Genomic DNA, 17,353 nt, shown 5'->3' on the forward strand with positions numbered 1-17,353 from the left:
GAAAGAAAGAAAGAAAGAAAGAAAGAAAGAAAGAAAGAAAGAAAGAAAGAAAGAAAGAAAGAAAGAAAGAAAGAAAGAAAGAAAGAAAGAAAGAAAGATTACTTGTTATTCACATTTCCTCACATTGCATGCCACACAAAACAGGATAACCAAAACCACAATGTGAGCTGGACCTCTACCAGAAAACAAAATATAGCATGTAATATCATAAACCATCTCTTAAAGAGAAGACTATATGGTCACATTGCTATGATACTCAAGTGCGGAACACTTAAATGCTGATCTTGTTAACTTGTCATCATTAGATTTCTAAGGTTTAGAAGAGCCTTCAGAATGAGCAGTGATGTTCACATCTTCTCGCTATATAAAACATCTGTTTCCATTATAATTTCAGGATCACTGAGGACTAGATGCATCAATACATTTCAGACTGATTTTTTATGACAGCCTTGTAACCTTTGGTCCTAGAAATGTGATTCTGCTTTTAAATGAATGTTTAGATTATGCAGTGCATGTCTTTCTGGAAAAGATGACTCTAAAACTGTGTGATACTGAAATACCTAAGACCTCTGAGTGAATTGAGCACCATTTCTGTAGTTGCAAAAACATACATCAAGAACCTAATCAATGTTTCTACAAAATAAAGTGCTAGGTAAATGCCAAGAATCAGTGAAAAATGTATACAAAATGTTTATGTGTGTGTATATATAAATACATACTGTCTTTTCAGTTGATCCATTGATTTTTTTTCCTCTTCAATTCTTGCCTTTACAGCCTTGACAATCGTAGCCTGGAAAAGCTCAGCACCCCTACAGCAGAAACAGGGGGGGAAGAAAGGAAAGAAGGAGAGCGAAGTGTAAATGTTTCTTTGCCAGATAATCAGAGAACTGTGTTCCCTCTGTATAGTATTTAATCAAACAAAGTCAATCCAAGGCTGAAAAGAAATAATCAATGAATACAGAATACTGATCTGCTTAGAGTCAATTATTTCAACAGCTGGGTCAAACACTGTGATCCTTACTCATTGTAAAAGTTCCTCTAGTCACTGATGGGAGATTTGAGTTTCCAGTCCTGAAGAATATAGAACATGGACGGATTCAAGACTGAGGCAGGACTTCTTGCACACTTCCAGGATTTGGTCTTTATATTTATTTCAGCACTGCAATCATCTTGCCCGTCTGCCTCAGCTCCCTGGAAACTGTGAGCAAAGTCCAGCTCAGGACTTTTGCCTTTATCCAGGACCACTTCAGCTTCATTTTCACCCTCTAAACATTACCTTGCTTTCTATCTGATGGCACAAATCCTTCACCAGGTTTCTGGTGTGCCAAAAAATGACTTCTAACTCCCATTTCATTAGAAATGTGTAATTGACTCAGTAATTTGGATATACAAACCGTATGTCTAAGCCATTCTTCACTATTCAATCAGAAGCTCTCAGAGTCTTGAAGAGTCTCAAAGACTCTCTCAGGGAAGTAGAAGAGATTCAAAGCCATCTTCTGCTTCTTCTTCTTTTTGTTGTTGTTGTTGGAAATTCAATAAGATCATCAGAATCCATAAGATTTTTGGTCCTTCCATGGAATATGCAACATAACCAATAACCACAGTAACGCTTTTTTTTTTTTTTTTTTTTTTTTTTTTTTTCCTCCGAAGGAATACAATCAAGACTGGCAATCATTTTTGTCTGAAAGTATGGTAAAGTGCCACAAGGGATAATGTGTTCTCCTTAGCAGCTTGATCACCCCTAAATTCTTATAGACTGTTGAAAACTGAAACCAGAGCCTCGTCACTATTGTTAATATCACAATTTAATCTTATTAGGGTAAGGACTTTGCATTTCCAATATTAACTTCAACTGGAAGACAGGCTCAGACTATACTGTCTGAATACAAATATGACCTTCTCCACAGTCCAAATAAATTCTAAGCTTGTATTTTAGCAAGGCATACAGCCAGCTAAAAAAAATAATAACATCTCTGTGTTTACATGGCTCTCCTTCCTATAATGTCTCAGTACTTCCTGGTCATTAATACATTTATCTTTACAAAGCTTCTGACATAGGCCAGTATGTCTCCACTTTTGCTGCTGGAGAACTGAAGGCTAAGTAGGTTCAGTATCACACCAAAAGACAGTGCTGGAAATAGAAACCAAACACGTTTCTTTCAACCCAGCCCACTGTCATTTAAATTAGTCTTCTCTTTCCTTCTGGATGAAACTTTCCAATTTAGGAGGCATTTTGCCACTCATGACTTAGCTTTGTGTTATATTCACTGAGAATATAAAATCATAGAATCATAGAATATCTGAGTTGGAAGGGACCCACAAGGATCATCGAGTCTAACTCGATAACACATACAACAAAGCTACAAAATGGCAGTACCCCATGGTCTTTGGCATTAGCACTAAAATTCATCCCAAAGCAAAAATCTGAGAGAGGCAATATAGGACTGAGGCATAGATCTTTAGGTAGCTCCGTTTACAGCAATGAATTTTGGTCAATAGGGTATCTAGACATGTTTCCTTTTTATATAAATCCCTGGAAAGGAATTAAAAGGAAGATTAAAAAGACTGGTTTTTGGAACATGCAAATCAAATTTGCCTTCAAACATGGATGGAAATTGATGCGCATATGTTTTTTGTTTGTTTGTTTGTTTGTTTGTTTTTTGGGGGGTTGCCATAATATTTTTAGTCCACTTGTGACAAAAGTAATTCCTTAGAAACGTTAATGAAATCAGTAATAATTTCATTCCTGATCTGCCTTTTTATTAAACAAACAAACAAACAATTAAACAAAAGAATAGTTATGCTAATGATAGCTGTGAGTGGATGCTTGTGAAAAGTCTAAGTAACAGGCCCAGAGTGACACTTGCCACACCAGGTTGGAGTTCAGTGATTGATGCTTGGGGTCTTCATGAACCAGACATCATAACTTTTCTGTATTTTTCCTGATGTGACATTTTTTGGAGATGTGATTTTTAAAGTCCATTGTGTCAGACTCTGATCTCAAAGTATTTTTTTTTTTCCAAGGCTTAGAAACTCTGGCAATTGCTCTCATACATACTGATGTTGAGAGATTGCTGCAACACACATCAGCTTTCCCAGCTTTTAATTAAGGCTATGAGAACAGCAGATGGTGTGTGGTAGCTTTAATTTCTATCAGATTCTCAATTAATTTGTTTTCTCGTGTCTGCTGTGTCAGTGTTGCATTTGCAATTTGCAATAAGCATGGATTGTTTAAATTAATGTTAACTACCAGGACCCTGTTGGTACTACATATCATAAACAAACAAGTATAGTAGTAACAGGAGTGGTAACAATCTGTTTATTTTTTTAAACTTTATGTTACCTTGATGCTAGGATCTGAGAAGCTTTTATATCTGCAACCACGTGAAGGAAGTAGTAACTCATGAAGACTCTTCTTTGCAGCAGCAGGAAAGCAAAACATATACTGTCCCAGATGATTCCTGCTTCTCCACTAGGCAGTTTACAATCTACATTGCTGGTTGCTGGAAAAAGAAACCATCAGCATAAGAACTGTTGAAATAAGTATCTTTTACAATGTTTAATCATTTAAATAACGCCTTTAAAACAACTTTAAATAAAGCCTTTAAATTGACTTGAATTGAGGAACTTTAATTTCATTTTTCTTAAGACCACTGACATGCACTTCTGTTTGAAGTGTATTTTCTTGTACAGCTAATTGGAAAGCTTCCAGCAATGTGATATCCCATGAATACTGAGAATTCATCAGAAGTGAAGAATTTTCAAGCAAATTCACCCTGTTCTAATAAGCATTTGGGAAAAAAAAAAAAAAAAAAAGTTTGGGAAAGGAGTATTTTTGGTTAGCTTGCAATATTTGATTTCAGCACATTTTAGAATGACAATTCTTTTTTTTTTTTTCATTTCAAAATGACTTTTTGTCTCTTTTTTTTATTAAGAACAATATCAACATGAAAAGAAAGTGTGTTATTTTTGTCAAAATACTACCATCTAATATTTTTCTTTTCCCTCTCCACATTTCAGTTCACAGGAATCCTCGATGTTTCTTTCCATTGCAGAAGAGAAAAAAACACTTGAAACCACAAAACTGCTTCCTTTGGGATAGGAGGAGAAAGACAGAGAGGAAATCCCTTTCCTCCTGCCTCTAAATTTTGGCTTTGGCTATTTCTTCCTTTCTTTCTTTCTTTATTCTCTAAAGATAACTCTCTTGTGAATACTCAAAAATTAAAACTGGGTTTTGTAGAGCTAGACTATAAACTAAATGGCCTATGCTGCCCTACAGAATGGAGAGGACTCAAGGGAGAGACTGATTCAAAGCTGGCTTTACAATCAAGCAAACCAGCCTAACAGATATGGAAGTTTGAGCTTCAACAATTTCTAAGCCTGCTATGCCCGTCCCCTGGGGAGTCAGAAACCCATGTCTAAATTTCTGATTTTGCTCCAAAGGTTTTGGATAATACAAGAACCACTGGGCACAATTTAACTTGTGAATTTGATTCTTGGTATTTCCTTTACCTCTACTGCCCACTTAGCTATTAGGATCAGATGTGAAGATTTCTGAAACAGGAATTCAGAACTCTGCTGCAGCTTCACTGAAATGCAACAGTAGTTCTGTTTTAAGGTCCACAAAAAAAAAAAAAAAAAGAAAAAAAAAAAGTATTTTTCAATTGTCAGCACAGGGTGTCAGGACAAAGTGGAGCCAAATTTATAGTTCACTGAGAGGTGAAGGGTCTTGCTCCCCATACTTCCTTCTCCCTTCTATTGCCTCCATCCACTCATGCTACCCACTCCCACCGTGTTATCACTACCAACATGAGAATAATCATAAAAAATGCCCGAGGTCATTACGCCTGCAAAAAATTACAGCTTTTATGCTGGCTTAGCCTCTTGCCATTTTAGTGGACTGAAGTGGTTTACCCTTTGAGCAGCTGAACATAAGATCTGCTGCACAGCAAGGAGTGGGAGTTTACTGCTAAGAAAAGGTGCCCTCTCTGTGCAGTGGTGGTGAGCTAGTAACTCACCTCAATTTGTATGGTGAAACCACAAACCCAGTTATCGCATGAACTGCAGATACAAAGAAACTGTGTTAAGCTCCCATATCACCAAATTGTGCATTTACAGTAAACAGTTTGTGTGTATGTGAGTGGAGTTTTTAAGGGGGTGTTAATAGTTCTCCCTGTATCTCCCTTGTTTCTCTGAAATATTTTCAATACCTTGTCTTGCTAGTCCATATCTGACCAAGGTCTATTAACTGAGCTCATGTAAGACATTTGCACAAGGTATTAAGTATTATGTCAAGAGAGGGCACACTTTAAATATGGTAGGAGATTTTGAAGGCGATCCTTTATTTTTAGGAAATTACAAAGAAAAACAAGTTATACTTACGGATACGGTAGCCTTTAACTGTACAAGCCAGGCTAAATGCCTGAATCAACCAGCAACTATTCTTAACTAATGACTCAATGTAGCCACATGCTCCTATCTGGAAAGTAAAATAACAGTTTCATATAACAAGACATAGCAGAAATAAAGATAAGAAAAGTATTGCATCTCATTAAATTACTTGAGAATATTGTTACTGCCATTGGCTGAATTATATCTCATTAGTAAAACAGAGATTAGATGTAAGAGTGTCTTCAGCAGTAACACACATCACATAACAAGAATTAGTTCTTTTGATTATCCGTGAGATAGCAGGTATATAGGTTTTGCTTGTGTTTTTGCAGAGAAAGTGATATGTCTGGCATGTGATACAGTGTGACGGCTAAGCAACTTATAAATCACTGAGTTAAACTTGCAAACATACACGGACAAGCTTAACTTAACATACACATGGCCCCACTGAATTCCCAAGCATAAAATGAAGCACATATGTGAGCATTTAGAACGTTTGCAAATTCAAACCACCCATAAATCAATTTTATTTCAGTACAGTGACTTATATAAATGTAAAAAGAAAAATGTCTGCTCTTTTCAGTCCAGCACTTAAATGTTCAAAGCTAAAAGGCAATTGCCAGGAATAAATCTAAATTTATCTTTCGTAAAGTTTAAATACTGCCTTGTCTCAATCACCTATTAGTGCCACTGCAAGAATCTGTTCTAAACTGTTAATTAATGTAAGAGAACCTTTAATACTTTGCAGAAGTGTTTAACATTATATTATAAAACTTGTCTCTTTTCACCTGAAGCTCACAATAGTTCTAAAGGAAAACAGAATGCAGCTTATAATTTTGTCGTCACACAACAACTCCATCTAGTACTAGGCTTGAAGATTCTAGTTTAAAATAAAAGGTTTAATTGAATGCGCACTATTTATCTATTGCACTTCTAACTCACTTCTCACCCCACTGAAACTTTCATAAGACTTCAAAAGGAACAACTCAACAAGTCAAAGAAATCAGAATCTGATCCTTTGAAAATTGCTTGTGAGCTTTCTCAGAGCCAGACTGAAAACAAGTATGCACATTTTCCTATAATGTATATGCATTAGCATTCTCTGGCTATGCACTTGCAGTTTCTGCTTTAAAATGGACCCTGCTTTGCACTAGAAAAAGGCTGTGATACTGAAAAGGATTTTTAATGACCCTTCAGTGCACTGTGCACACTTCCAATGAAGCCACAAAATTACCCAGGGCAGCAGAAATGCAGCAGCTACTTACTGAGAGGATATTCTTCATGGTGATCACAAAAACATTGTATGCAATCAGCCAGTCCCAGTAACGCAGAATACTCCTGATGGGTTTCAGCAGCAGATCTCCACCAAAGAGAAGGAAATAAAAGCAGGCTACCAAGTAGCCCATACAGAATATGCTGATCCTTGTGGTTCCCGTTATGAAGATTATAGTAAGCACAAACCAGAAGAGGTAACTAAATATTATCACCTTATACATATCTAAGTAGGACCTGGAAGTAGAAGAAGAGGAAAAAATTACCATTTTTGAGGACAATGATAAATTTCCTCTATTTGTGCTACCAGCTGCTACTTGTGGCTACAGACAGCAGAGCATTCACGTCCCACGTCAGCATTTTGGGCATCTGCATAGGATTAATGCCAAGGTCAGTGGATCTGGCTGGCTCATGTACTCAATTCTAGCTCATTCATGTGCGTAAGCACCTTGCTGCACCCAGTCAGGGCACCTTGCATCACACAGGATCAAGCCTTGTGTCATAAAAGGGGGAAAAATATGTTCTCACCAAACTTCAAGATAGTGATATTACCTGTCAATGCCACGTATTTAAAAGCTATCTGAAATAATCTTTCAAGAATTTTGGGTAATACTAAAGCAAATCTATCTTCAAAAGCCAGCTACAGTACTGCACTGAAAACAGTTCTGTATTTATGAGTAACTTCTAGGGAATTCAGCCTCGTTAAAAGCCTAGTTTTCAAAGACAGCTGCTAAAAATACCTTTCTCCAGTGGAGATAAATTGTAAAAGTTTTGAGGAGTAAAAAAGCTCCTACAGAATGTAAATGTGCTGAATTTACTGAGAGGTTTCCCAGGAAGCTGAGAAACAGAGCTATCTGAAATCAGCCTGGCCCACAATGGGAAGGAGTGAGAAACAATTTGGTATTTTTATATTCATCAAAATCTTGACTTAATATTGACTCAGTGAGCTTTCAAATAAGAATATCTGCCAAAGGCAATACCAAATGCTACATATAGTTAAACACTGCAAACCCAACAAATTCTTGTTTTCCCCCCATTTAGTGTTTTGATTACAGATGTACTATGTTTTCAGGGTCTGTTCACCCACGCTGTGAAACTAGATTTGTCAGGAAACCAGGCACGGAGACAGCACGACGGGAGTACATATATACCTAAGCCAAACTATGTAAGGAGTAAATGAACTAAATGCAGTGGATGAAGCCACATAAAAAGGCTTCTACTGCTTGATGTTCTCAGGCTCAGAATTTTCTAGGAGTGTGCATTTATAGTCCTACATTTATATGTATGTATTATATGTTTAGCTTGCCGAAGCTAACCAGAGAGGCATTTAATGAAAGGTAATGAGTAAGCTCCTCTATGTTTATTTCCCACAAACGTTAAATAAATTTATGGACTAATGCCTGTGAAGTCTAAAAATTTCATGGCATTAGAAATGCTGCTGGGTTTTGGGTGATAAAACAATAACAAGTAATCTATACACGCTAGGAAAATATAGACGCTGAAGATATCAGTTGAACAGACCTTCGCTAACTTAATATTCACTCAGAATGGTTCACTGTTTTTCTCTAGGGGAAAAAACAAAACAAAACAAAACAAGACAAAAACAAACAAACAAACAATAAATATTTGGTGTTTCATTAATAATAATTACTTATGTGATGGATGGCTAGGAAGAAATCACCTTCCTGAAACTGTTCTACCAATTGCAGTATTTCAGAAATCTTGGCCTTTGCCACAAAGGAAGTTCATCAACATCTATTGAAAAATGCCCCAGATGGAACTGAATTGATCAAATATGCAAGAATATTTTAATACTTTTCAACAACTATGAATTCTGATTCCAAAAAGACAACTGGAATTGTCTGGATCCAAACTTTCCAACGTATTCACACAGCATTTGATTGAGTCACAGTGCAACAGCAAATACCACTCTCATATTAAAACTTATGGAAATTAGAGAAAATATGAAAAGGAATACAATAATTTAGCTTTTTTTTTTTTTTTCAATATAATGTTAATAATCTGTTACAATCTTAGCAGTCATCTAAAATATCAAATACAACTGCTCTTCTCATTTTCAAAATACACATTAAACATAATAGCATTAGACATCAGTACACCCACCAGGAAACAAAACAAGATGAAAAGAAAAGCTTCTCACAAGGCAGGAGGCAATACGACTGTATGATGTTCCCAGAGATGTCATCTTCCTATAGATGTAAATCTTTCTAGTTTTAGGAAATGCACAATTACAAGCAAGACCAACCATATAAAAGATTTCACGTTCCAGCTGTCATCTTACAAAGTGGTTTTTGAACAAGTCATTTGGGGTACACCTAAACTGTGAATATCACTGACCATCTCAGATACACCTGTGCTGGCCCAAGAACAATGCCCCACAGAGCACAGTGGACAGAATCACACCTGAATAGTCTCAGGTACATGAAAATATTCCCCAAACCATACTTCTTTCTATTGTAAAGAGGATGCCTGTATTTGTCTGTTATAGCATGGAGTCATTTTCCAAGCACCCCTTTAATTTTCCTTAATTATTTACAGTAACATAGGTAGGTCAAGTGGTTTAAGAGAAGGTACAAAGTTATGTTTGGGGGATGGAGGGACGATGAGAAGAAATGAAGGTATGATTTGGGGATGGGGGGCAGTTCTCAGCCTATTGCCTCTCAAGCTGTATGATGCATTCTTGGATGCAAAGCTTCCAAAATCAGAAAGTTAGGAAATGAAGAGTTTCAGTTCCTTGCTCTGGAGATTATAATGCAACAGTGAGAGACTGAAGTACAAGATTACCCCAACAGCTAAGAAGACCCTGCACAAACACAGTCAGTCAGGAGCCTTAACTTCTTTTTTGAAAACTTCTTCATAGCAGAAAATTTTTAATCTTGGATAGCATATACCATAATTTTATGCTTTCACTGCAGACCACAAATATCATTATTTTAATGCTGTGTAAATCTGCCAAACCTCATTTTCTAAGTGTTCTTTAAGTCCACATCCACTCTCAGAAAGGAGAAGCCACCCTCAGCATGTGGCATTTGACAATACACCTAGAAAATCTGAGAGACAGCTAAATCCTAAGGGGACAGTCCCACTCCCCTTCATCCCCTCAGCTGTGTACTCCTGCTCTGTCTTTGGCTCTGTCTCTTTAAACTGGTTTAAAGAAGCAAATGTATTTAAACTTATTTTGTGGGAGACAGAAGGAAGGGCTAATTATATGACCGTTCAGTCTATGAACCAACTTGCTGCTGGCATGATGAATTCAAGGTTGAAATAACAGTAAAGGTAGGAGTGTGCAGCTGGAGGCCAGGAATATAGTTACACTTCAGGGGAAGATTAGCCACTACACCAGAGTACCAAGAACATCAGAGCATGGCTTTTGATAGCACAATAAATTCTGAACTAGAAAATATGCAGAAGAATCTTGAAAGACAAAATATAAGAAATTCTAATTGGCTAACTGGCTAATTGGCCAATTGGCCAACAGTGTCATTAGCAGAATTCACTGATACTCTAGATGTCTCTGTCACTCTAGTGACTGCATCAGTTGACAAGGGAAGACCAACCAATGTCATCTACCTGGATTTCTCTAAGGCCTTTGGCACAGTCTCACATGACATCCTGGTCTCCAAATTGGAGAGATATGGATTTGAAGGGTGGACCATTCAGTGGATATGAAGGTCACACCCAGAGAGTGGTGATCAATTGCTCTATGTCCAAGTGGAGGCTGGTGACATGGTGTCTCTCAGGTGTCTCCCATGTCCTGGGACAGGTGCTGCTTAATATCTTTATCAATGACAGTGGGATCAAGTGCACCCTCAGCACATTTGTAGGTGACACCAAGCTGAGTGGTGGAGTTGATACACCAGAAGAAAGGGATGCCATCCAAAGGGACCTGTACAGGCTTGAGAAATGGCCCCATGTGAACCTAATGAGGTTCAGCAAGTCAAAGTGCATGGAGCTGGGACATGGGGTTGTTAGAGCGGGTCCAGAGGAGGGCCATGAAGATGATCAAGGGGCTGGAGCACCTCTCCTACGAAGAGATGATGAGAGAGCTGGGGCTGTTCAGCCTGGAGAAGAGAAGGCTCTGGGGTGACCTCACTGCAGCTTTTCAGTACTTTAAGTGGACTTATAAAAAAGATGGAGAGTGACTCTTTGCTCAATCAGATAATGATAGGACAAAGGGGAATGGTTTTAAACTAAAAGAGGGGAGATTAAGATTAGAGGTTAGGAGGAAATTCTTCACTCAGAGAGTGGTGAAGCACTGGCACAGGTTGCCCAGAGACGTTGTGGATGCCCCATCCCTGGAGGTGCTGAAGACCAGGTAAGATGAGGCCCCAAGCAACCTGGTCTAGTGGTGTCCCCGCCCATGTCAGGGGGTTAGAACTAGATGATCTTCAAGGTCTCTTCCACCCCGAGGCATTCTATGATTCTGTGATCTTGTTCAAAAACAAGGAAGAGAAAATCTGAAGCTCATTCCATCCATCCATCAAAACTATTGTAACCTCAGATGGCTGCCTGTACCAAATTATCTGCTTTTATTTACTGAAGCTTTATTAGTATTATCATAATCACTTCAATATTTTATTTGCACAGGAATCACTTGTTAACTGTAATGCAGTCCAGCCTGTTGCAAAAAGATTGCTCTAGGTGTAGGTGTATTCCCAGCAGGCTCAATAATGTGTTTGGCTGTGGCCAGTCCAGTGTCCAGACCTCTGCCTGCAGGCCTCCCAAGGCACTGATGCTGCAGCTGATAATCATAGAATCACAGAATTGTAGAATCATAGGATAGCCTGGGTTGGAAGGGACCTCAAGGAACATCTAGTTCCAACCCCTCTGCCACAGGCAGGGATGCCACCCACTAGATCAGGTTGCCCTCAAGTCAGCACTTTGAATTTTAGGAAAGAATACAGTTTTCTGTTTACACACCAATGAGACAATATTGTACTGTCACATTGACATTGTTCAATGCTTCTTCATTCTGGAGGAGATCTTGTTAGGTCATTTCATTGTGGTCCCTTAACAGCCACCTGTTTTTCTCTGAGTGTGACTCACCACTTCTATATAACCCCGGGGCTTTTCCCACAGCCCTCTTCTGATGACTACCCTCTTTCCCTCCTCCAGGCATGTTATTCCTATATATTTACACTGCTAGCTGTCTCTTTACCTCTGTTCCCTCAATTTCTTCTCTCTTTCCCCTCTTCCCTATCTCCTACTCCTTACATTCTTTGCACCTGGACCCTACATCAGTGTTTCTCTTTCTGATCCCAACACTGCTAATTTCTCACCAAGTAGCCTCTGTAGCTCCATTTCAAACTCCAAAAGTCAGGTTCACTGATTTTCTGCTTGCCAATAGCCACATCAAAGCTTCTGAAAATGAGCGCAATTATTTTAATGGACTTCTTTGAATTTAGTGTTATGGATATATCCTGTAAGACTTAAGACTGATATTCTCTTTTTCTCATCCTCTTACCAATAAAGTCCTTCCTTCATGATTCTATTTGCTTTAAAAGTCGTCAAATCCAAAGCTGTGTTATTTAAGGCCATTTTATTAACAACAAAATGTTTATTTGCTTTATACAAATATGATGGGAAGCCTAAAATGATGTTTTGCAGATCCTCTTTCACTAACCCAGGTTAGAACTGTAGTTCCAAGAAAGGCATTACAGCTGCCTTTGAGAGAATTCCTCTGACTCACCTGATGATGGTTCCCAGGAGGAACAGTTCAATGACTGACTGTTAATATTCTTTCTGCTCTCAGGGGGCAAAAAGTAGATTGCAATCCCAAATTATTTCCCTGTCAATGTCTAGGAGAACATCGGAAAACTGCTTGAGAACTGAAATGAGGATTTTCTGGCATTAGAGACTGTGGGAAAGGATTATCCTCAATGAAGTCACTTTAAATTCTGTTTCATTTTAAAAGCTCCTACTTCTATTCTTCATTTTTTCTTCAGTTTTGCTTTCCCTTGGGGTTAAGCACATATCCCATGAGAAATCAGGGGGTGGAAAGACAAGAAAATTTCAGGAAATCTCTTCCTTAGACTGTATTTATCATTGCTGAGCTCAAGTATTTCTACAGAAAGAAGAAAATTAAGCATTTGGAAATGTGTTACTTTTTTTTCTGCCACTGTTTATATTGCAGTTAAAAGCTTTTTAGCCATGTCTATTAGAACAAACTGGCACCTTCTCAATGAATCAGACACATCAGAAGGATGCTTCAGTCTTCAAGTGCCACTTCTTTTCCTTAGCAGTAAATATACATTAGGCTTCTCAGAAAACACATGAATACTAAGCACTACTTTTCTGATGCTTTGTAATTTATTCATAACCAGGTTGTATTCACTTATCTGTCTGGATCTTTCTGATTGACTTTTGGATAAATGCCATTTTTCATTTAACTTGCTCAGATAAGCTTTGAACCAGGTAGTTGTCCCTGATAAAAAAATATTTAGACCATTCTGAAATTTCTGCAGCAAAGTAAAAAAAAAACATTTTTAGGTAAAGCCCTTTCAGCACCAAATTGTCTTGAATAGAGGCCAGATACATACATCTTCTTCTGAGGTATATCTTCAGTGTGTTCTCCAGAGCTTGAGAGTTCTTCTCTTTAAAGATTTATAATCTCTAATAAAGGATTCAAAGTCACTTTAAGAGACTGTCCAGCCATTCTCTGTCACTTCTTTGAGGCAAATTAGGCATCTAAGATTGCATATGCACAGTGTGATCACTCAAAAATAACACCATTTAAAGCCTGGGAAAAATCTGCATTTTAATGAAGGCACTGAATGGGATACTAAAAGAAAGATCTATTACGCAAATCATACTAAAGGAAGCTCTGTTTATACCTGTCTACACATTCTACAAGTATGTTCCAATTACAGTTTCAGGAAGCTTACACTTCAAATTCAGAAGAAAAAAAAAGCTTACCTACCCCAGCATCTACAAGAAGGATATCATAAACAGGAATTTCCTCTGTTCCTGAAATTAACATGTTCTCTATTCATTTGATGGAATTTTCAACAAAAATGTCCCTGTTCTGTTTCTTTCCCCACCTTGTTCTTTTCATTCTATTCACACAACACAAAACTATCACAGGAAACAGTCACACAGGTTTCTGTATTTATCTGCAACAAGTATAAAGTGATCAGGGGTTATTTGTACAGCTCAACACTACGAATATAATTCTGTTGGCTTTTTTTGTTGTTGGTATTGTTGTTGATTTTTCTATTTTCCTCCAACAATATTACTTATTCCTAGACACAAACTTCACATTCCCAATTAAATGGCTGCACAGGATTAATCATGTATACACAGGTCTATTTTCTCAACATGTGCCAAGTAGTGTGTTTGAACGCATATGAAGCCACCAATGGCTTCAAGCTGAGGCATGCCATGCAAATGAATCAAAAGACAGAACTTAACCCAAAGGATTGTGGAGAGGCAGCAGGCCAGTTCAGCTTGGACTTTGCCTTCCATTATAAATCTAACTCTGATTCCCATCCAAAATCTTCAAAGAACATCCTTTGTGCTTCAAACTTTTCATGCTTGGCCATTTGGGAATATCTTCTACAGATGACTAGAAATACCTATCAGATGCCAGGGAACTTTGAAACGATGCCAAACTAGACTGTTTAAAAAGCACTGATTTTCTTGTGTGCCCTCCCTCCCCCCGCTTCGCTTCTGAAGATAGCCTCCAAATATAGTGTCACTGATAATTTTTTCACAACATTTTTTTTTTCCATAGATTAAGGTGGGAAAAAAAGATCTCTCTCTTCTTTCTGCCAGCAATCACATCACTAGCAATGGTCTTTGCCAGTGACCAAGGAGACCAAGCATATCAGAATGCCCGATGCAACTGCTGAAATAGCTTTTGCCACCACGGTGGCAGTAAGAATAACTCAGCCGATCCCCCTGCTTGTTCCTCTTGAGCAAGCTCTATTTGGCAGATGTCTCTTGGAAAGCATCCCATCTTGATGGAGTATTTTGAAGAGATGTTATGACCAAGCCCTGTTTGGCAGATGTCTCTTGGAAAACATCCCCATTTGATGGCGTATTTTGAAAAGAGGTTATGACTTCTCTCACTTCGTTTATGTTAGTGGGTCTAAAGCATGGGGTCCACTGTGGAGGCTGGAAATACTCAAGAGGGAGAGCTTTTTACCCTACACACAGAAGTGACTATAAATCTCTGGACAAGTTGAGTCAACTGAAAGTATTTCTATTGTCTCCTCTTTAAAGTTACTTCAAGACACATTTGGCCATCATTTCTAAGAGAAACAGCAGTATCATCTTAAAGATCTTGAGAAGGGATTTTGGTGACTGCACTTGTCTGGTAACAAAAATACAAATTTATCAGCGAAAGGGAGACTTCACTAGACGTTATTTCAAATTTTGTTATTCCTTTCACACTCACTCATCTGTTGTTAGCATACATTTCAGAACAAACACCTAGTCTGAAAAAAGCAGTAGCTAACAAATCTTATTCTTCCCATTTATTCCTGTAACACTGCATCAACCTGTCAGAGAGACCTTCATTTAATACTATGCCCGGCACAACTCAGAAGCACTGAGCTAATCTCTGTTTGCTGAAGTGATCACACAGGGACACCTCCATTGTTTGAAGACCGGGAGGAACAGACTGTCTCAGGCTCTCCCCCCCCCCTTCAAATTATTCACCTTCTTAAATAACCTTACATGCAATGTTGAGGCACAGAAAGACAAGCCACTTGCCCTTTCAAGACAATTTTAAGTTTCTTACTACCTAGATGAAATAGCGCCAAGGACATTCTCCTATTTTTGTGTATTATTTTGATTGCTCTTAGACAACATCTCTGCAAGACATGAGTAATTACTTAGTGGAATTAAGCATGTATATGGGCAGGTTGAGACAACAATTGGTTCTTGCTAACGTATGTGTTTTGGGTGAAGCCACAGGAGTGCTGAAGTCAACCACAAACATTGTCTCACAGGGCATTAAGGGAGGAAATATGTGCTTTCAGGCAAATTTATCACTGAATATCCCTTTGGGGAGCACTTAGAACAATCAGCAGTGTTAGTAAGACTCTTGAGACTGTTTCCACTTGCCTTTTTCTAAAGCAGAAGCTGATTACCCAGAAGCTGGCTTATGTCTCATAAAGCAGTAAAATGCATGTTATGAGATGGGAACACATATGCGTATAAATTTCAAGTAAAACTGGTAGCTGTGAGAGTTACTTTCACACTAGAGAACTTCACAAAAACGAAGCACTCTATTTTCCAAGTGCTTAAGATTTGTTTTTTACCGGCAGTGAATGAAGTCAGGAACAGGATTATGCTGACTGAAAGATGCTGCCTCAAGATTCATACAAATTTCCACATTGTCTCCAGCCATGATTCGTACAGCAGCTTTATTTTCATCCTCAAACGTTTGCCTTTGCAAGGATGCACACAGCAGCAACATGAAATCATCTAGGAGAAAGCAGGGGTTGCAAAGATAAATTCAGTCATTAACTGAGGTGTAGGGAGTGGTGGTGATATGCTATAATATAGTTACCATGCTATAATATAGTTTTCCCATGCTTTGAATATCTGTTATTTTCAATGCATTTAACACTGATTTGACATTTATTACTGTATTTTAATTTTTACCTGTCATCTCCTATTATTTTTACTGAAAAATAAATTAGAAAAGGGAAAATAATTCATACTTTTTGACACTGCTTTATTAAAAATGGAATATTGAAAAAACAGATGCAGAAATTACTAATTTGTTGAATTTTTCTGCTACACACAAAGCCACACTTTGTATTCAACTTCCCACAGAATATGTCTGCTGGCTGCTGGAGAGTAAATAAAAGTCTGGCTTCAAATTACACTGTGCAGATGTTTTAAGCAAAAGACACATAAACACTTCTCAGCTATGTGTTAAAATACTCACAGACAAGGAAGACAGGGTTTGGTCTCACAATGAAGTCTGGAAAGTATAACCACTTTATGATGTTTGAGTTGAAGTTGGCATTACCACTTCTCCATGGATAGTCTATATGACAGAAGCACGTAGAAACACAATCAGTACTTTACAAACATTACTTCATCCTATTCTTCTGAATACTTGTGAATACTTATCAATTTCCCAGCACTTTTCTGTAAAAGCAAGCATATAATTGTCCATATTTGCCCTATAATTGTCCATAAAAGGTAAGTGTACTTACCTTTACAAGGAGCAGGTGGAATGCCAATACAAACGAAGTACTGGAATGTAATGATGCATGCCAGAAAACAGCAATACTTTGGCCAGATCTCTGCAATGGCTTTTCTTCTACGTCGATACAATACAGCAATCAACCAGAAGGCATGAATCATTGCATAAAAATCCATTCGTTGACCAATTACATTAACTGATAGAAGAAAACAGGTCTGGGAAGGGAGTAAAGAAAAATAAGCGACATTTGCAACCTGATGGCTAGTCAATTTAGCAATGATAAACTATTCTGGGGATTTTACAGAATGCTTGGACATGTGCTGGGGCTGACTGCAGGAATCCTTTGCCAGCCAACATGCTAAAACAGTTTGTATCTGTCCACCACCAACCTCTCCCACCACACCCCAACTGCCCAGATTTTAAGTACTCTTCTATGAGTGTCAGCTACAAGAATACAGCACTAAAGCAGGTTTCCATTGTGTGATATCTAAAGATATGAAATGG

General features: G+C 38.0%; 1 protein-coding gene across 14 annotated transcripts in view; it reads right to left on the reverse strand.

The window, feature by feature from the left end:
• Positions 1-17,353, reverse strand: part of PIEZO2 (piezo type mechanosensitive ion channel component 2) — a 457,465-nt gene that overhangs the window by 50,528 nt on the left and 389,584 nt on the right. For all 14 annotated transcript variants that reach the window (XM_035318200.1, XM_035318189.1, XM_035318191.1 and 11 more), the window contains 7 exons: positions 16,860-17,064; positions 16,586-16,687; positions 15,951-16,116; positions 6,657-6,900; positions 5,383-5,479; positions 3,344-3,503; positions 720-809 (listed from right to left, as the gene is read on the reverse strand). In XM_035318200.1, the coding sequence (XP_035174091.1) occupies positions 720-809; positions 3,344-3,503; positions 5,383-5,479; positions 6,657-6,900; positions 15,951-16,116; positions 16,586-16,687; positions 16,860-17,064 (1,064 nt within the window). The remainder of the gene's footprint in view (positions 1-719; positions 810-3,343; positions 3,504-5,382; positions 5,480-6,656; positions 6,901-15,950; positions 16,117-16,585; positions 16,688-16,859; positions 17,065-17,353) is intronic.

The sequence above is a fragment of the Oxyura jamaicensis genome, chromosome 2, assembly GCF_011077185.1.
Source record: "Oxyura jamaicensis isolate SHBP4307 breed ruddy duck chromosome 2, BPBGC_Ojam_1.0, whole genome shotgun sequence".
Lineage (NCBI taxonomy): Eukaryota > Metazoa > Chordata > Aves > Anseriformes > Anatidae > Oxyura > Oxyura jamaicensis.